The following is a 21,536-nucleotide window of genomic DNA, read 5'->3' on the forward strand; positions in this document are numbered from 1 at the left end:
AATTAAACACAACAAAATCAAGGAAGGTGGGTAGACAAATAAAACTTTAAGTATTTAGATACTCAATACAGGCTAACATCTTGAGATTCAGATTTACCTAAATTTCTAAGGATGCAAAATGGTGCCTGCTGTGTTTGAGGCACTGGAGACATACTCACCCAGCGCATCCATTTGGATGCATTTTAAACAATGTTACTGCAGTTTCTAACCTTGTAGTAACTGTATTTTGTACTGTCACCATTTGACCTTGTGAGGGAAACATAAGACACAAAATACATGGCAATTATAACTTCCATCTTTCAGAAGGAATTTAAATGCTTCAAAATAAGTTGCTTCTGAAAATTATTTGGGCAACTACTTTCTTCTTTGGGCAACTACTTTCTTCTTCAGTTCCTGAACTGGGCTTATCTTTCTTCATGGCTATTATTCCAAGCACTATTATATCTAGGCCACTGTGTCTATGTCACCTATATGCTGACAATTAGGCAACTGCTGAAGTTTCTAAACTGTTTCTTTTACAGCTGATGCTGGGAAAGCACCACCTGTGGGTAAAATGAGAAACTGAATTAAAACCCATAAGCTTAAGATAGTCCAAGAATTTCAGACCGGTCACAACTCATAGCAAAAGGCACTTGGGAGACAAAATGAAAGCATAAGAACTTCTCTGCTGAAATTCAGTTTTAAGAAATTAAACTAACAGTAAGCAGTAAGATAACAATAGCTATGCACAATTTTGCCATCTGTTAAAAACAAAACAAAACAACAAAAATCCACAACATCACCACAGTGAGGAAAAAAAGGAGTTTTCAAAATGGAAATTAGCAGGGCTTCAACTGAGACCTTGGACTCTGGCCTTTCTTTATCAGAGCAATTGCTGCCTAGTTGTGATTAGCTCAATTTAAGTACACTAAGGGAAACACTTTGACTGTTATTGTTATACAATTTACAAAGCTCAAATTTATTCAAGTCCTTCCCTCATCCACATCCATCTTCCCTCTCCCCTTGTTTCTACCTTGAGGAAAATCAGCATCACACAGCACCAACATGAGACAAGGGTTCATTCAAGCACGGCACAACTTGGGAAGCACAATAAAGAAACAAGCTCCCAGCCAAGCCATCCAACTCATGCAGCTTCCTCCTCTCAGCATGTCTATGGAAATATGTCCTCCTTGAAAGGAAAACAGCACAAGAATAGCTACCAACCTGCCAGCCCTGAGTTTCCATTTGTGCTTGGCTAGCCACACAGCAGCTGAAAGCATTCATCATCTCATTTCAGATTTAATCTTAGATCAGTTACTTATGCACACCTGTGCTCGCACCTATTGTTAAGCAACACAAGCACTAAGGAGTAAGAAAGAAAAAGATGGCATTTGATTACATAGGACAGAGCCTCTTTGAACTATATCTCTTGTTCTGTGGCTTAAAACTTCAACAGAACTTCAAAGAATCACAGAATCATTAAGGTTGGAAGAGACGTTTAAGATCATCAACTTCAGCTATTAACCTAACACTGCCTGGTCCACCACTAACTGATGTCTCTGAGTGCTACTTCCACACATTTTAAACACTTTCAGGGACAGTGACTCCATCATTTTCCTTGGGTAGCCTGTTCCAATCACTGAAAACCCTTTCGATGACAAAGTTTTTCTTAATATCCAATTTAAACCTCCTCTGGAACAACTTAAGGTTGTTTCCTCTTGTTCCAAATGCTTGTTACCTGGGAGAACAGAACTGACTCCCACTTGCCTACAACCTCCTTTGAAAAGTCTTGGCAAAAAAGCGGTCATTCAGAAGTTGGCCATGAGTGTGAAACAACTGTTTTTCTAGCGGTTGTCACATGTGTATGCAGTAAAAATGTGAACTGGGCTCCCACCTCACCCTGCTGTTTGTCACAGCTTTATTAGGTTAAGAATTGCATTTAACTTCCAGACCTCCAGTGTTGAACTTTCAAAGATGTACATAGCTTTTAGGTAATATCTGTTCCAGGGCAGCTTCACCCTGCTCTGAAGACAGTCATCCTTATTTCCTCATGGCTTTCATCAGCACCCTCATTACAGTATTTGACTATCTATCAAGACCATGTGCTATCAGAGCTTTGAACTACATCTGTCTCTTATGAACTTCCCAAAGACCAAAGGGCTTTTAAACTTAAAAGCCAGGTTTTATGGGAGGGGGGGGGAAGCAAAAAAAAAAGCAAGCTACAACACTCTAAATGACTCCGAGCGACTAAGGAAGACAGAATAGAAATGAAGAGTGTCTTATGGGGTTCCATCCTAACACTTCATGTATCAAAAAGTGCATTTTTTTGCTACCTTCATTCCTTCTGCAAGCTGAAAGTCTTTGGTATTGCCTGACCACTTAATGTAGTTAATATTTACAGCTCCTCAGGTACTATGGATCATTCATTGCAACATATGACACAGATTGACCTTTAACAAAGGTTTACATAGATTCTTCTGTAACAACATGAAAAGCCTTATTTATATAATTCTTAATAAATCAACAATGCCATATGCAGTTTTCAGACCACAGATGTTTAAGAACATTAATTATTTGCATGTAGAAGTCTGAACACCTGAAGCCTTTACTGTATCCAGTCACTCTCACTTCCATTTATATCCTTTGAAGCATTAATCAGAGTTGTTTCATTTATTTTAAATTCTATTTTCCATTCTTATTTGAACAATTATTCCTGCATATTTTGCCATTACCTTTCTCTATTAAGTTGTATGTGATCAATTTAAAGGAAGCAATGAGTAGTAAGATAAGACTGACCTTCCTTGACTGTCTTGTTTCTTTCATGGGCTGTTTCTAGCTTTTCATGTGACATCACAAAGTTTTTGAACATACTTTTACTTGTGTCTATAAATGAGTCTGCATATAAATGTTACCAAAATCTGGACTCCACTCTTGGTGCCTCGGTTTCTGTTTGTAAAAGGTAGAGCTATTTCTCAAAGCCGGACTCAAGTCATTTACAGAACACTTTGTAAATGAAGAAGCTGAACATTCTTTCACATAAACTGAAAGACAAGCTTTGTGAGGATTTATTTCCTCTTCTGTCATAATTTGGCCCCTCAATATCAGCAAGTCATTTTTAAGCATTCCCTTCTTTCCATCATCTAAAATTTCATAGCAACATATTTCATCATTGTTCTTCACCAAAACAGAACTCAGGAAAAAAAACCAAACCAAACCAAAACCCAAAAAAATCTGTTTGGTATGTCAAATTTCATAACACGATGAGGCAAACAACTAAATTAAGATTTCTATTTGTAATGAATTATGCAAACTTTTTATTTCTGGTATTGCTTTGCTACACAACAGCTAGCTAGATGTATATGACAGACAAATTCAAGATGGTATATTAAGTGTAAATGTGACAAGGACAAACTCTGACATGTGTTAGAAGCTTTTCAAGGATACCTCTGATTTCTGGTCCAAGATACTGAAAAACCCACCCCAAACCCAAAAACCTTCGTATACCCCCTCAGTTGTGGTGACTTACGACAGAATAGGATGGAAGTTAAAAAACTACTTGCTGATAGTGCAATTTCTTATCAAAAACATTTTCCTCCTCCCTACCAAAACATTTTATTTAGAAACTTCCTTCATCAAATTCTTACTTGAATTAAAAAATTATATAAATAATTTCTTTTTTTCAATTCCTAAGTCAGTGGGGTGGGAGCCTGAAAAACAGGTGTAAGGCTATAAGATGGAGTTTTACTATTGCCAATGACGGTCCAAAATCAGAATGGGTTTTGGTTTGGCTTTTAAGTGTTTGCCTTACAAAATAAAAATCAAAACCTTTAGGTTGTTTGGATTCAACGTAAATCTTTGATAAAATTCAAAGTAGTTAGAGACGTACTTCCAAATATCAATTCTATCTTATTACTACTTCTATTTTATTTCATATTGAATAGATACTGACATGGTTATTAAAGAATAAGAAAAATAATTAAACAACATCCTTATTGTACTCTGAATTAATACAGTTAATTTAAGCACTTCAATTATAGTTACAATGCATATATGCCAATTCAAAAATGTGACACTCAGTGGAACAACCCATTAACATTGACAGGAAATATCTGATAAGGCAGATACATCATTAAAATGTATTTGGTTTGTTTTCACAAGGTAGCATAAGTCTTGCAAGAGTGCTTGGTGAACTTCCAGATCTTATTAAATATTTATAATTAATCCTTACAAAGTAACATTTCACAATGTGTGTTCTAATTAAAGGGACACTGTCAGTTTGAATTTTTTTTCTAATTTGACCCATCTAAAAACTTGAAATTTCTGTTCAAGTCCCATTTAGACTGTAGATCTTACACTTCAGCTTAAAAAGCCGAGAAAACTTAAATCCCCTAAGAAATGTGACAAAGATCTTTCACCCGATCACAAGAGCTGTATCAAATGCTCACAGGTGAACACTCCTTGCTCTGTTCCACCAAGCACTGACTGCTTGGTTTTTTTCTGAGGGCAGATTAGTCTCCCCTTTGCTATTGTTGCTATTCCACATAACCCCTTTTTAATTTTTAGAAAGGCTACTTCCAAAAGGCACAAATGTAACAAGGAATATAACAAGTACTCACAATGGAAATCTAACATTCAGTGAGACTATGGGATTCATTCTTTCTTAACCTCAACTTATTTTCCCTTCTTTTTTTTTTTTTTTCCTTTTGAGATAAATAATTAATCTAGGGACAGAATCTTTATTTTCTTTATTCATATATCATTGGTCTGCTTTTACTAAGTTGTATTTGAACAGCTTGCAAGAAACCCAAAAGCTGCAAGAAGTAAGTGCAAACTAGTACCATCATTCTATGCTCTCCTCTACATATTTATCTGACATACCATGACTTACAACAATCAATCCCATTTTGGTTCTCCTATGACCAAGAATTATAAAACTATTATAAAAAAAAGGAAAATTATAATTTTGCATTTAATGTGTTCTGGTTTTCATCATGGATCACTTGAACTGTTCCCTTCAAATGAAACCAAGTTGGAAGCTGAACTCCAGGACTGTGCCTACTGTGCATTCCACCTACTGAATGGGTCTGGAGTCCACAGGACCAGACTAAAACCATCATGGAGTACTACATTCACTCTACAGGACATTTGCTAGTTGCAACAGCAGACAGAGACATCATCTTTACTATATGCTCACAGTCTAAACTCAGATTTGCATCTAATGTTTGAAAGTGGCCTAATCTTCTAACATCCTGAACACTCCTAATGGTCTGTGGTAGAAATGGCTTGGGGTGTGGGGGAGGAAGGGAAGTTTTTTGTTTCCTTAATACAAATCTGCTATGGAAAGTTTCCCAATAAAAGACAGGACTAGACTAACACACATAACACTCTTTCCCAGGACTAAAATCCCAATTTTGAGGCTGTTCATAGGTGATGTAGACAGACAAAGGAGACACTAACATTATTTCCTTCTGTATAGCTTTCCTTGACACATAGGCACCTATATGGTTTTGCAGCTGTGTCACAATTTTCAGCATGGCCATGGCAACTACACCTGAAAAAACAAAAGGTAGTGAAAAAAATGAAAATATGAAAACAAAGTCAACTTTGTGTATTACATAGCCTGGATCTCTATTAAGTACAAATAAATGTCACCAAAGAGAATGTTCTCAAGTGCAATAACCTACAACTTAACGCAGTTTTAAGCATCAAAAATTGCTTTCCAAGAAAACAAAAACCAGCATTTAGTACAGCTACTCTTACCTTATATAATATGTAAAGAAAATGGTTTTTCAGTATGCAACATTAATATGCTAAATTGTATTAAATCTATTATAATTATTCACCAATATTAAGCCTTGCAGTGCGGCTCTAGTTTTTCCAAGAAACCTTAAACATATCAGGCATAATTTTGCAATTTAACACATTTCATGTCAGTTAAAATGTCCATTTCTTACTACAATAAAATCTGTACAGAATCTTAGTTAAGAACCACACCACTCTACCTGAAGGGATGTTATTCTGGAGGCACGGCATTGCTTTGCAAACTACAGTTGTAATTATTTTACTGTTATATTGTCACCAAGATAAAGCTATTTTAGTAAACACATTATCATATCTAAATCAATAATCATAATACATTAGTAATGTAGAAGATTTTAAGGTAAACAGGACCTCTAATAAGATTCTTTCTCTCAAAATGAGAACTACCAAAATAATTTCAGGAATAATACTACTGAACAAAAATCTGCACCATATGATCCTTGGAAACTTTTCATTGCCAAATCTGCATATTATTTATAGGGCATAAATAGCCATTTCACAAGACAGCATACTTATCATATACAATAAAGTTGTCAGTCACAGACAACGTAACACTGACCAATTCTGAAAGGAAAACTTCAGCTAAAACAAAGAATGAGCTCTGCATTAAGACTGTCAAAATTGCCATGACTGGAATCTACAACTTGGAAAGTTACTGAAGTAAAGCACAAGCCATAGTTTCATCGTACAAATGCCTTTGCTTAGAGGCATTGAAAATTCCAAGGAAAGGACTGCTTTTGATAGATTTGTGTAATAAGTATAATTAACTGTAAACTCACATGTGAGCAAATGTTTTAGAAACGCAGCACACCAATAATTTCAGTCTTGATACACTGCTTCAGTTCGAATTCTTTTCTCATTCATAAACGTAAAAGCAAAACCATCTGACTAAATTTTAGGCAGGCCCTTTTAAGCTTTGCACAGCTGCAATAGTCAGAGGCAGTGCTGGGTGTGGGAGGAGTCACATTACACCTACCTTCCACTGACTGTAACTTCATTAACTCCATAGTACCTATGCCTGAAATTTACCCAAGGTTCATTGGTATGATACTGGCCACGGAGATGAATCCTCACTTGTGTAGCTTTTACAAATTCTTGGAGAGACGGAGTATTATAAAAATCATTGTAACCAGGCCGGTGATTTGGTTCCGGGGTAAGAATACTAAAAGTCAGATTACCACGAGAATATGGTGTAAAGCTGTTCAAACAGAGAGGAAGGCAAATTAAAATCAAAATATCACATATTTTACTGATTCTGTCTCCTAATATCCTGTTTTTCAGAGAGGGTCTCCACTTAACTGCACGTAGCAGTTTTGTGCTTTCTGGGTAAAAATTCTTATGTCACTGGATTCCCAGTCACTGGAACTCAAGAGGGGAAAAAGAAATGTCCTGTATAAGTCTGTTTTGTCCCCAAGTACCACACTCTTCTCCAGACCCTACTTTTCCCATTAAAAATAAATCCTCTAGCGGGCAACTTCAAAATAGAAATAAAGTGTGACTGATACAATGTCATCTGCACTAAGGTTTTAAAAAGTTTAGCACTGAGAAACACGAACTAAGCTTGAACCACATAAGGAAACCATTCCAATGACTAACAAAACAATTAACAGGTTCATATTGTTGATTATATACCTTCTAAACACATTTATAAGCCATACAGAAACAATTATTCCAGAGTCACCGGACCATATAATCTCATTCGATGAGTGAGCAGAGTTAGAAACACATGCAAGTGAAATACAAGAGATTTTAATGGAATGTGGAAGAATTAAGAGTAAAATTGTATATTTAAGCCCAGGAAGGGGAAGAAGAGTCTTGAAAATTCAAGCAAAGGCTGACTATATATAAACTGCACATTTGGACAATTTGGTATGAATCATATGTTATTCTATGTACTAGGCAGAGTTTAGCTATGAGTAGAACTTGCCTCTGCAAGAGAGAAGAATGCCTGCTTATTTGCATACCTATATGGGCTCATTAAAAATAGATAACCCATGTTATCACCTGGCACCTGACATACAACATTCAAAAAATGTCACTTCAGAATATCTCAGAGCTTTTGAAAGGTGAGATTTCTAGTTAGACTAGGTCTGCTTAGTCATACTCCTCTGTCTTCATGAAGAATCTTTGAATTTACTGTCCCCCAATCCAGGTCAGTGCTTCACAAAAATCTCAGTGGAATATATCTGTATTTTACTCTGGGTGGTACTGTCTTCTCTTCCACTCTGCAGGAAATTAAATAAAGTATTTTTTGCTGCCATGGCATATAGAACTGTAACGTAAATGTTTAGACAGGTTTGAATGACAGACAAACATCACCATCTTGTTATGGAAGCACCAGAAGGAACAACAGAAAGACCGTAAGGCTGATGGCAACTACATAAGCACGTCATCAAGATTTAGGGCATCTACATGCAGTTCCTTAGGAAACCAGGAAAACAAAGGAGATCCTAAAATTAAGGTCAGCCAATATTCAGACTAAGCAAAGATTCAAGCCTCTGAAAGTGGACTTAAGGACAGCAAGCAACTCCTAACTTACACAGGCGGTACAGGATGGAGAAACAAAAACCTTTATCACTTTCATTTCCTAAAGGACACAAAAGAGTCCATTCAGCACTAGCATATGGTCACCAAAACAAGAACTCTCAAATCATGGTAAGGATTTCAAAGACAAGGTCATTTGCCTTCCATGTCAACCCAGAGATTCTGGCAAGGCCACCAGATAACAAGCACACTGGTGTCTAAATCCTGGACAGACAGTTTGGACATGTCTTGGCAGTTACAAGTATGTGGTTGGGGGAGAGAGAAACCAGTTGTGTTAAACAATAAAATCCTCCTAGAAAGGGAACTCTCTTATGCTGCTGACACAAATTTAGAGCATTGTTTCAACAGTAACTGCTCTTTGAGAACACAGAATAATCACCATTATAGGGTATATGTCCTACCTTTTAAACAATGCATTCTGTAATCAGCTGTACCCAAAAATCATTCATTTGTATCATTTCCTATCATCATTTATGTTTTAACTGAAGGGCAGAAACACTGCTGCTTACAAAACATTTATGGAAACAGTTCATATTTAACTCCTCAGTTCTTTTTAGAAAATATACAAATACGTATTTCTGGGATGAAAGCAGCATTACACCTCACTGGGTTTATTTATCCAAAAATGTTTGGCTTGCTTAAGATATTTCGTTTCTCCTCTAGCCACTGTTCCAAGGATCAGCAATAAAGCTCAGATTCCTTTGCTGAAAAGTGGTGTAACTCAAATGACCTTATGCTCCTCTCCTCAGAATTCTGAACTCCTGGAGAACGGACAAAGACACTGACACTTGAAAAGTCTTAGAAAAGTAGTAAAAGTGAAACAACAAAAAAAGCAAAATGCCTACAGCACCTGGTAATGTATTTTCTCACTGGTTTCCAGCTAAATACTAAACAAGCCTAATACTGACTGGCATCTGAATTCAGTCAAGAGATAGTGCATTTGAATATATGTAGTGGTATAGATTCAATTATGTGTAGGAGTGTGTACATACATGCATGTGTGTGTAAAATGATAACATTTTAACTATTTATTATAGATGTCATACACTATATTTATGAAATGTATATTTTATATTATATAGCTTTAAATATGCTCATGCTCATTGTCAGTAAAAGGGCATGCAATATATTGCTAAAAGCTAGTGACGCTCCTTAGTCCCCCCCCGCCCCGCCCCAGTTTTATATTGGTTCTTGCTTAGAAAGGTTAGAAAGTTTCAAGATACCATTTTCAAGACATTTCTTACATGTTTTGCATGACCACTAGTAAGGTTGGATGACTGGCTATTGTACTTAGGTTTGGTCTCTTTTCTAGGCTTCAGAATAAGTTGCACTCTCAGAGATTAGCAGGTAGACTTTCGTATCCAGTAGACAGTTTAAAACAATCTGTTCTGTCAGTACTTTCCTCCACTTATCATCTCAATTTTCTGTAATTCTACTGACAATAGCCCCTCAAAACACAAGCACATAAAATTTCAAAACTCTAGCACAAAAATAACCGAGGAATCAATGGTGTCACATTCATAAATGACTAAAATATGATAAAAACGACAGACGACTTTCTGGAAATCTGCAATCGGAAGGTCAGATTTAGGGTCTTTTATACATTCAGCAGTCCATAATAAATGAGTATACCAAACTAAAAGATTCTATCTCATTGGGACATAGAAATGACTTGTGTCAGGATGTTACCTGTTCAAAGCATGTGCATTATGCAGATAATACCCACTCATACCTATGAAGCTGGAGACAGTTGACAGAGTCTGGTTTTTCCAGAGATCCATTGTTCTCCATTCCAAAAATACTGCAATTTCTAGCAAAATACTGCCAGTCTTCCCATTTTAGATCATCTCTTTTTTTTCTTTCTATTCTTACTGCTTCAGGGTGTGGGCTAAAGAACTGCAGTATAATATAGAATACCTACAAGAAGATAACAAATTTATGAACTAATATTAACAGTTACATCGTAAAACAATGAGAATATAAACTTCTTTTTGTCTGTGTGACTACATAGTCTGCTCTACCACTCAGACAGAAAAAGCAGCTACATCTCAGGCCATATATTCCCAATTAAAACCAAAGATAATCTTTTTTTTTAAACAAGCTCTTTGATCTGTCAGACACTATTACACAACTACTGATCTGTGTACCAGAACTCCACCTTTTCTTGAAGACCATTTGAAAATGCACTACAAAGTCCATGATTTGCTACAGTAATACTATTTTGGCAAAAATGAAGGTTATAGCTTTGTGTTGCCAAATATTTGATGAGTCATTTGTCTGATAGCAGGTATTTTTTTTTAGGATTCTCTCTACTTTTAGTTCAGAATCTTATCAAATACCTGTGCTGTTTTAAAGAGCATTTTAAAGTATCACTCAGCATACTGCTTGCGCAGAAGTGTGTGTAGCAAGTAGCAAAATCCTAGAACATCACATAGATTTGAAATTGCTTTTAACTGAAGGACTAATTCTTATGCATGTAGCCAAAAACTGTTAACATATTCTTTCCTTTCTCATCATTAATGGAAAAAAAAAAAAAGAATAATAGTCTAGCAAGAATACACAGAAATTTGGTGAATTCCCTATTGTGAATGCAGCCCCATTAGTAATACATCCCTCCTTCCAAGATATCATGACACTCTTCAACAGCCCAGTGTTAGATGAAATGTGGCCTCTTCAGTAACCAGGCCTGCCTATCATTTTCTCCTTCCACATTCTCTGGGAGGCTTAACTACCATCTCCAGAATACCTACACAACAGAAATCCCCTCTGATACGTCAGTGTGCTTTTGACATATTCAAATTCATTTGTCTGCAGTCAGTTTTCTACCAGAGGTATGGAACAAGCACCAACAGCTTTAACAGAAATTAAAATTAAAATTGAAGATTACAAAAGTGGAGGTAAAAGACAGCAATCAGTTTCTAAACATTGGTGTCTTGACACAGGATATCCTCTCTGCTATATCTATTCTAGATTACTGCTTGTTACAACAGGCACATTGAAAGAGAATGACAAAAACCATAATACATACTGCCTTTTGAACTGTTACACACCAAAAAAAAGGAAGCTTTCTTCCTGGTCCTCTAAGGATAACATTTTAAAGCATAAGGTTTGAATTTCCTCAGAATTGTAATGAAACATCTACAAAAATATGTTCTTAGTTCTTATTTAATAAATACCAAATGTAATCTTCCCATTACCTGATACTGTCCATTTTGTAAATCTATGGTGATTGAAACACCACGATCCAGACCTGCAGTATTAGCAAACACAGATGAAATCCAAGTGGTCCCAATGTCATCATCGTTGATGTAATACAGAGGATGGGCTTCTGCATCCAACCTCAGCACTCTGTCGTTAGTGGTATCATCTGCACCATTGGGGATGCAGTACCTCTGTATCAACGGGTGCACTCGGGGGTGACTTCCAGGACAGCGGCACTCTGACTGGGTATGGAGATGAGGGAATTTTCCAGAGAATACTTCCAAAATGTCTCTGTCACAGCATATAGAAAAGTAATTACGCACATGACAAAAAAGGACAAGTGCCCCTTTGTGCCTCTAGGCTCACAGATTAAACAAAATTCAGTTTATATTATAGTAGAAGCACTAAAGGCCTGGTTTCAGCTCATCAACATGGGGAATCAGCTACAAATGAAGCCCCCACAAGGTCTCTATGTTATCACTGGCAAGCAGCGGGTACCTTCAGAAGGTATCTGTGAAGAAGCACTGCAGAGCTGCTTTCATTGTTCCACATATATGAAGCTCCTCAGACATATGGCACTAAGGGAAATTTATTCCTTGATGAGGTGTCTGAAGCTAGATAGGATGAATATAGCCATATGTGCAAGGAGAAAAACTCTTAACATTTCATTGCAGCATCATGTCTGACTCCAATTAGTGGTCTGGATACTACTTTTAAGGATACCATAACAGTGACACATTGCCTGTAACCACAGAAAAGTTGAATGTTTGCACTCAAATCCTCCAAAAAGACCACCTTGAACAATATCACATTGCACCTTAGAAAACCTGGATAGAAATATTTTCACTTTTAACTAATTTTAATACAAATGCCCACTTTTTATCTGCCCCAGTTTGCATTCAATACAGCCATGTCAAATCATTGAGTCACTTGAGTTTCCTGTGACATCAACACCTGAAATAGGTACATAGGGAGGGAGGGAGGCAGCCAAACAGGTAGATACATGCATGACATGGGCAGGTCTTTATCTGTTCTCCGGTGTAAAAGAAAGATTTTGTAAGCCTGGTAGATACTGAATTTTTATATTAAAAACCCATTACTTTTACCATTTTCTTAATTTATCAGCAATAAATAATTTTTGTGTTCTTATTAAGTGAATAAATACTTGCTAGCTGCCACTACAAATTCCACAGAAACCAAAACTACAGGGCCTTTTACACAGACGTAGCCTTAAATTAATTGGCACACAGGCAAGACTTTCCTTCACCGTTTATCCCATTTTGGACCAAGTTATTTGTGGATATAAAATCAAATCTGCCAAGACATCACTAGGCCAAGACATGCTGTAAAATATCTTATTTTTCAATTGTTAAACTTTATTCATTTCGTTGACCTAAATTGTAGTTCAGAGGATTTGACAAGCATCGCTCTGAAAAAGTAAAACCACCGTGATTTTCATAAAACTTGGAATTCAGATTCACATTAATATTTTCAATTCACAGGAGCTCAGCTCATCATAATGTCCTGCAGACAGCCAAGCTCCCAGGAAACTGCTCTACATCTTATTGAAAGACTATCATTAGGTAGCCTTAAGGTCTGCAGTCATGAGTGTCATTGTGAGCAGCCTACCCAGGAGCACCACGCAGACAAATAGGACCTGACTACTTCTGGCCAGCTTGAATTGACTAGATTAATCCAGCATGAGTTAGATAACAAAGGTAACGTTTCTTTGTAATGTGCTAGGAAGGGAGGCTGGAGGGCAACAGAAATTGCACTGGCAACTGTAATTTTGCCTCAGGAATGTAGCAAGTCAAAGCAATTGCCCAGGGCTCTGTGGGCTGAGCTAGTGAAGTCATTGGCATCTTATGGTGACAATCTAATCTAGAAAGCAAGGAACAGTTCAGACAATTGCACCTCGGGGTAAGGGCGTGTGCGTGGGGCGGGGGAAGCACCCAGAATAGCCGACATGGACATCCGATACTACGGGAAATCTGAAACCAGAGGAAAGGAACAGCGAAGCACAGCCAGCCAGGCTTGCAGCCACAAAGCCAGCATTCTAACCAGTTGGAGTGTCTGTCCTCTTCAATTGGATCACTGGTATTTGAGTGGTCTAAAATGGACTAGTCCTCTGTGCTCCCTCCCTTGCCTTACAGTTTACACAGAGTTCTGAGAAAGCTTAGCAAGTCTTATCCACCAGGACTAAGCTTATCAGCACACACTATTATGTCAGAATTATGATGAGTAGATAACACCTAGACAGTTTATAAGCACTGAAATCTAGCAACTGGATCTACTCTCTGCAGAATACATAGTAAGTCAGGTTGTAACAAGGACAACAATAAGAAGGAAAGCACATATTTATTACTGAGTGTTGCACAATATATATATATACTACATATACCGCTACATACATTAAGCCTACGTAAGCACAGTTCAAAAGCAAAACACATTAGGTTGTTGAATTTATTTTAACTCAAGATTTTTTAGATTAAAGGTAATCTTTGAAATGAGGTTCAGGAAACTACATCATCATAAGCAACCATCTAAAGGAAATACCTGAAAGGCACTATACTTCGGGAAATAAGCATATTGTTATCTACACTTTCTTCTCGCCTCTCGTTTACTTTTTTTACAAAAATAAAAGTTCTTTACCTGTTTGTAAGTGCCACGGGGTAAAATCGAAAATCTTGCATTCTTCCAACAAATTGCTCTAAACCTAAGAAAATACACTATAAATAATCTATTGAGCAGAAGGCAGCTTTGCACTGCATGAGAGCACCTTTAATTCAGCACTCAGAGATCTCTCTTGCACAATTACCCCTCCTGAATGAAACCATCTTGGATCTGGACAAAACTATAGAGGGCAGTGGCTTAATTTTTTTGATAAAAAAGAATGATTTATAATAACTTTATAAGAACATTTTGTACCTATCTCTTTTCTGATTAGAGAGGTGGCACAGGGATCGGCTCATTAGACAGAAGTAATGAGCCAGTCCATGTGCCACCTCTAATTAGAGAAGAGATACAGTAGGTACAACTGTACCTATCAATTTATACAATAAAGATAAAAAGCATTTTAAAATATTCCTTTCTTTTATACAATTATTAGTTATCCACTATTCAGAATCAAAATTAACACAAAACACATTTCCAAATACAAGCTTTAAAAAATGGGGTAAAGAATATTTTCTTGCCCAAGCCCACAATAAAGTTGTTTTAAGTGACATATAGCCATATTTAGAAGTTAGCTTCAAATTGTGCATGTTCCTGAAGAGCAGTAGCCAGTGTTCTTAGACCTGCAGAACCAAGAATTTGTGAAAAGCAACAAAATATCCCCCACCGTTCTGCTACGACTATGTCGTGCTGTAGTACATATAAAATTCTAGATGCAGATGAAGAGTAAAGCTGTTAGGCATGACTAGGCTGAAAGATTCTCATTCTGCTTTCTTCTGCAGGAAGGTATTACTTCTTAGCATTACAGATACAAACTTAAAATTACTCATACACTTCTTTTAACCACACTATGTTTGTTTTTTTTTTTTTTTTGTATATTCCAATGCATTCCACTAAAATACTACAAGATTCACCTGTGAAGCTTTGTCCAATTTGCAGAGTACCATCAGCATCAGTATCTGCAACTGTTCCTGTAAGAATCCTTGAATCAAAAGGTGTGTTGTCATCTTCCCAGCCGTTCAAGAAGAAACTAATTCGGCTGTGATGAACCTATAGAGTCAAAGTGAAAGGGCAAGCACATGGTTTATTATGCAATCACTTTGATTTCTCTACATGTTGAGTCTATCACTGATTAACCAAAAACATTACTTCAACCTCTTCGCTGTGTTTCTTTATTTTCAGTGCCTACTGAAAGCAGTTACCTCTTCTCTGTCCATCCAGTTAACAGATCACCAGATCATCAGATGCACAAGATATAAAATTTCCACAGTAGTTAAATCAAAGAAGAAACCACAGTATAGGGATCTGGCAGGGAGGGGGAAGAGAGGAAAAGGAGAAGGGTGGGTCTGTTTCACAAGGTACAAGGCTGGTTACAGCTACATCACCACTTCAGGCCATGGGCACATGTTATAGCTGTCACAGCTCTTCTCGTACACATCAGTTCAAACAGGCCTCAAGGGGCTGCATACCATGCTCAGGATAACCAAGCACAGCACGTTTCAGCCAGGCCTCTAACACCCCCTCCAAAACACCTCCCTAACCCCAGCGTGCTTCTTTCTACAAGGGCTGAAGGGAATGGTATAGGAACTGCCTACATCTGCTTTACACCCAGTGGGTAATTCCCTCACATCAAGGGAACCCTTGGCTAGGAATATGCACTCAGCCAGCACCCCAGGGTACTGTTTTCTGCAAGTGTTCCATTCCCTGCCAATTCATTTTAAATCTGAGCTAACGTTCATAGAAATACTTTACGGCGTTCTCCCAGCTCCACAAAGTCACAAGATGCTGAGCTTTTACAAAGTACTTTTTTTTGCATTAAAAAATCCTCAGGTTTAGGTTACCTAAAATGAGGAAAATTTTATTAATATGGGAGTGTCTTTCAGCCTTACATTTTATGAAATTCAATACTCTCTTTTAAAAATATAGGCCCACACAAAATGAAAACAGTAGGTATCACAGATATTGTCAGCTTCCCATCAATGAAATTAATTATGCAAACTAAGTTGAACTTATCCAAAACTTTTATTTCAGAAAGCGATTTATTTGCAAAAATGAAATTACTTGATTCTTAGCAATATTTAGCTTGCATAAGGCTTTTTTCACATGAGAACTTGGTAGCTTTCAGCATTTGAAACACCATTTTTTTGTTGCCAATTTACAGAGCAGTATTTTAATTTTGCAGAAATAGACGCCTGGTGAATCATGTCTATCAAGGCCAAATAAAACTAGAGTGCTTTAGCCCATCTTGATAGTCATGCTACTCAAAAAAAATATAAACATGGAATAACTGCTTCCATAAGAATTATATCTATGTGAGAACATAGTAGGTTTACAAGCCAGAATAATTTGTTGCAAAGAGGAAAGACAGAACGTATTTACCAGTTAACAAGATACCAGCTTGAAAACCGCAATATAAGCACTCACAATACTATTTTGTAATAAAGTCTTTCAAATTTCAGACCAAGATAAACGGACACAATTATCTATAAATCTGAGCTCAGATGATCAGCATCAGTGCCTTGGGCAACATGAGTCTATCAGCATTTTAAGAAAGAAAACATGAAATAAGATGGAGGGATTTGTTTGGTCTTTTTTTTTTTTAGGCTTCACACAAAATTGTACAGATGAATTTTTTCCTCCTTAAACTGCACTTTCAAACATACACATGCATGCTGAGCTTTATTGCCATTTCCAGATTCAGTCAATACTTCCTAAATTTAGACAGGAATATTTATTGCCCTTCCACTGATGGAAATTTGAAGGCTATTATCATAATTACTAAGCCTGGAGATTTGTTCAAAAAGTTATTGCATATGAGTTTCACCACTCAAAATACATCTCTCCATTTTAAATTATCTTTTGTGTTGACACATCAATGACCTAAATACAACAGTTTTTTATTTAATTTTAATTCAAAGCCCTCTAAACATCTGATGCCCTATTTGCAAGAGCCTAAGTATACGTATATATTGTGGTTACATCGTGGTTTTTTTCTGCATCACATTTTTTACAGCCTGTTACTGTCATTTGGTGTTTGACTGTTATCATCATAAAAGATACAGGGTTTTCTACTTTGTTATTTGTAGCATTATCTCATGTTTTACAACATCTTTGCACAACATGCCCGCACATGAAATATAACTAGTGAAAAGTTCTCAGTGGTATTAATGCATAAAAAAGAATGTGGTTCCATCTCTACTGTCTTTACCCAGCCAAAAGCTGATGAACAGCCAATTTTCCTTTATCACATTAGCACAGCCATGAGGGAAACACATTTGTTCTAGTCAGCTACACTAAAGATACTATTACCAATCTAACATATACATGTTTTATATCAGCAGTATTCTCAGAGTATGAGGGAGCCAACAATATATTAACACTAGCATGACAGTTTATTTAAGAAAAGAAAATTGTCTCTGTAGAGGGACAGAAGTTAGAAATGTATGGCTAAAGCTCAGTGTCACTGGTCTAATAAAGGTAATAATTCTTAAGCTTTCTTTATAGCAGGTAGCACTCCTGTGGCAGCTCTGTCATATCATTCAAATAAAAATGTTGCCTTTTACAAGTTTAAGAGTACCTTTATTTTTAGTCAGATATGAAGCATGTTTCCGCTTTCCTGTTTCCACTGTAAAACATTTGTAAGGGGAATTCAGAAATGGGCACACTCACCCCCATCAGCTTCTTGCAAACTTACTGTCTCAGACACAGCTCTATAGGACCCAATTCTGCCTCCCCCCATGGTAAGCAGAGTGCTCACCTCCATGCATCCCCTACTAAAATCAGTGGGTCTATTTATGACTTAACAGCAACAGAATTGAGCCCTAAGTGACCAGGTATTTTTACTTGTTGAAAATAGGTGACTAATGACAATTTTAAATCTCCCTCCCCCCTCCCCCACCACCAATCTCTTCGTATTAAATAGGATTTAGAATAGTTGGGTTTAATATAGCACATCCCCAAGGTAGCCCTAAGCACTTTACAATGCTGAATTGGATATCAGTAGTGCAGTGACTGTGTAAGGCAAAGGCAGCAGTCATTATGCATTTGGCAGTAGCTCAATGTAATGATCCCCCTGCTGGTTATTAAAGGGGGTATGAATATCTGACATGGGAGGAAAATGTAGGAGGGAAACCATGTGTGGTATAAAAAATCCCAGCGGCTCTCCACTGTGGGAGGAGAAGAAGTCTCAAAGTTTGGTGTCAGTTTAGACTAAGCTAAATAAGAAGAAAAGCTGGCACCAAATCGGCTGTTTAATGTAGTTATTTAAGGTCTCCTGACCGTTAGCATTAAATTTCATACAATAGCACAGAACTAAAAGAACATTTTCCCTCCTGACTAGGACAACAGAATTATTCCCCTGTTGTCTTTATTAATGATGCTCAATAGGAATTTGTCCCAAGAGAGTAACAGGAGACGGGCAGGAAAGGTTGGCTTTATGGTTGCACAGCGCACAGGACCAGAAGCCTGGGATATCAGCCCTCTTAATCCCAGCTCTGAAACTGCCTTGCACTCCCGTGCTTCCCCATCTGTCAGATACTTAGCAAATCACCTCACAAGGAGGTAGCAAGGATTAGTTACTAAGATACATTCACTCTGAAACTACATCAGCCCCTGCCAACATGGAATCTAATACCAAGCAATGGAAAATCCATTCGATGGTGAACTGAGGTGGTGAAAGATGTTCACACTCTTTCCTCTAATAGCATTCTTGTTATGATCCAGAAGAGTTTCAAAGATGAGAGGTGCTGGGCCAAAGAGATGAGAGACGAGTTCCTTTAATACATGCTGAACTGAGCTTTAATGGTTCTTTGGCACAAGCAAATTGTGCATCAGAGACAGCAATAACAAACCAAATCACTTCCTACCTAGGAAAACTTCCTTGCCCTGTGGGTCACAGAAGTGCAGAATCACAAAATCACAGAATGGGTAGGGCTGGAAGGGACCACAGTGGATCATCTGGTCCAATCTCCCTGCTCAAGCAGGGTCAACCCAGAGCACGTTGCACAAGATTGTATCCATGCTATTGTTAATAAAACAAGATAGGTACAGAAAACACATTACGACTTCATTTTCTCACCAAAAGATCTGTGCTATTCAGATCCTACCCATAACAATTTCATAACAACGAAATTTACCATGAATTTTTCCACTTGGTTTAGATCAGGTAGAGCTGTCACGTGAACAAAATCCAGTATTTTCATGTATTAACTGCTAACAGAACTGCTAACTTCCACTGTATTGCAGCAATCTGTGTGGCAAAAAAGAAGCAACACAACTGAATACTCCACTTCAGAGCAGTTGCACTTGCTAAGGGAGTAAGACAAAAAGCAGGAGCAGGGGACCATATAGGAGCATGGCAAGCTTGTATGTTAGTGTGCCTGAATACTTTTTGAATCTCAAACCACCGGCAGCTCAGAGACTTCACCGGTCAGCCATGGTTTCTACATATTAGTAGCTTTCCATTGATATATTCTGCCTGATTTTGCATAGCTGCTCCTTGAACGAAGAATGTAATGTCCTTTTTATTTTCCCTTTTTTTTTTCAGAAGCCTTGTATTGCACTGATATCTATAAGTATAATGTATAATCAACGTATAAATAAATACCATAAGAATTAAAAGAGTATAACAGGTATCATAAAAACAAGTAGTATTAAAAAAAACTAACAATATGCTTTTTTAAAAAAGGAAGCTGAATATTCCTCATCATTAACACAGAGGCAGAACAGATTTTGATATCAAACAAAAAATACAGCTATATTGACTCCACTTTCTTGAACTACAATGACCCTTTCCAAGCCAAAGCCAATTTGGGGGAATTCTGAGACCATAACCTACAAAGTTTTGTCTTTCATGTAATAACACACACATTTATTACACTGCAACATACGTGTGTGATATCTGGGCCACTTAAGCAACATACATTTTTTCTTCAAACACATTAATCACTCTGTCATCAAAATGTCCTGATACGTTTATATAAACTCAATCGAGACAATTTTAGTCTCTTCCATGTGCAATTGAATTGCACCATTTAAGCAAAAATAAATGAAGTGAATCTTTCTTCAGCAGACACTACGATCTTTTGGCATTAGTAAGATTTTTCCATTAAAAGTCAGTTCCAATATTAAAAATACCCTAATATTAAAAATAGGAGGAAGCAACATAGAAAAGAGTCCTTTATGTTCTATTTTAAAAAATCCTCAATAATACCTAAATATATTATAGCAGAGCTCAAGATCACTATCCAGAGATCAAAGCTTCACTGCACTAAATGACACACAACCAACAGATGCAGTAGTCTCTTCCCAAAATATTTTACAATTTGTAAATATTATATGCTACAAAGACATATCTGTTTTTCAGTTAGTACAATCTTTCCCTATAGGTTATCTTTCCTATCCCAATATTTAATGTCAGGGGAAAGATTTATTAAAATATTACAGATAAATTAAAGTGAGTTATTTCAAGACAACATTAATCTCTTCTATTGGTTGAACACACATTCCTTTTACTCTTATTCATCATAGCTTCTAGTAACCATAAAATACAATTTAATCTTAACATTTCTTCTCATCATCTATTGTTCTAATAACTAGATCATACCGTCTGGCAAGACAGATTAATAAACCAGAAGGATATCATCCCAGATGCGCAGGCCATAAATGAGGAGTTCCACAACAGAGAGAACTCCGGCACCAAAAGAAAAAAAAAGGTCTTTTCTAGTAATTTAAGTCAAATGATACTAATCCTGGCCTTCTTAGCTATCCAGTCAACTTAATGATGGCAAGCATTTGGACTGTAACTTCAGCTCTTATGGCTGTTTAGACCACCAAACAAAGTCTCAGATGGCAGGGGCAGGACTGACCAACATACATAAAACAAGGACAAGGATCCAAAATGCATCTTCCAATATTAGGAAATTAATACATTTCAGTACATGTAATAGACACCACTGTTTTCATATAAAATGAAAAAGAAGTAGTTCAGGGATCTTGGATACATACCAGACAATGAATGAGACTATTCCAAAACTCAGGTATCTGCATATTAAAATTAAAAAAAACAGCTAATTTGTCAGTTAAAAATGCAAATTCAGCCAGCTGCAAATGCAAATTAAATTTAAAAATTTAATACAAACTAAAACACAAAGCCTGTTTCTCAAATATGAGGAAAAAAGGCAAATTCTCCTTGAACTAAGAGAACAAAAAATAAACTGTAAGAATCATAGAATCATAGAATTAACTGGGTTGGAAGAGACCTTCGAGATCATCAAGTCCAACCCTTGATCCAATCCCACTGTGATTACAAGATCATGGCA

The 21,536-nt window shown here is 36.9% G+C and overlaps 1 protein-coding gene across 1 annotated transcript in view; it reads right to left on the minus strand.

Annotated features, from left to right (window-relative positions):
* LOC114071388 (usherin-like) overlaps nucleotides 1–17,956 on the minus strand; it is a 35,070-nt gene extending 17,114 nt beyond the window's left edge. The window contains 7 exon segments of the mRNA XM_027909216.1: nucleotides 5,437–5,530; nucleotides 6,776–6,997; nucleotides 10,076–10,260; nucleotides 11,541–11,835; nucleotides 14,197–14,260; nucleotides 15,132–15,281; nucleotides 17,887–17,956. Coding sequence (XP_027765017.1) covers nucleotides 5,437–5,530; nucleotides 6,776–6,997; nucleotides 10,076–10,260; nucleotides 11,541–11,835; nucleotides 14,197–14,260; nucleotides 15,132–15,281; nucleotides 17,887–17,956 — 1,080 coding nt within the window.
* Nucleotides 17,957–21,536: the final 3,580 nt, after the last annotated feature.

This window comes from Empidonax traillii, unplaced genomic scaffold (assembly GCF_003031625.1).
Source record: "Empidonax traillii isolate 1590-97213 ecotype Southwest subspecies unplaced genomic scaffold, ASM303162v1 scaffold1991:size44307, whole genome shotgun sequence".
Lineage (NCBI taxonomy): Eukaryota > Metazoa > Chordata > Aves > Passeriformes > Tyrannidae > Empidonax > Empidonax traillii.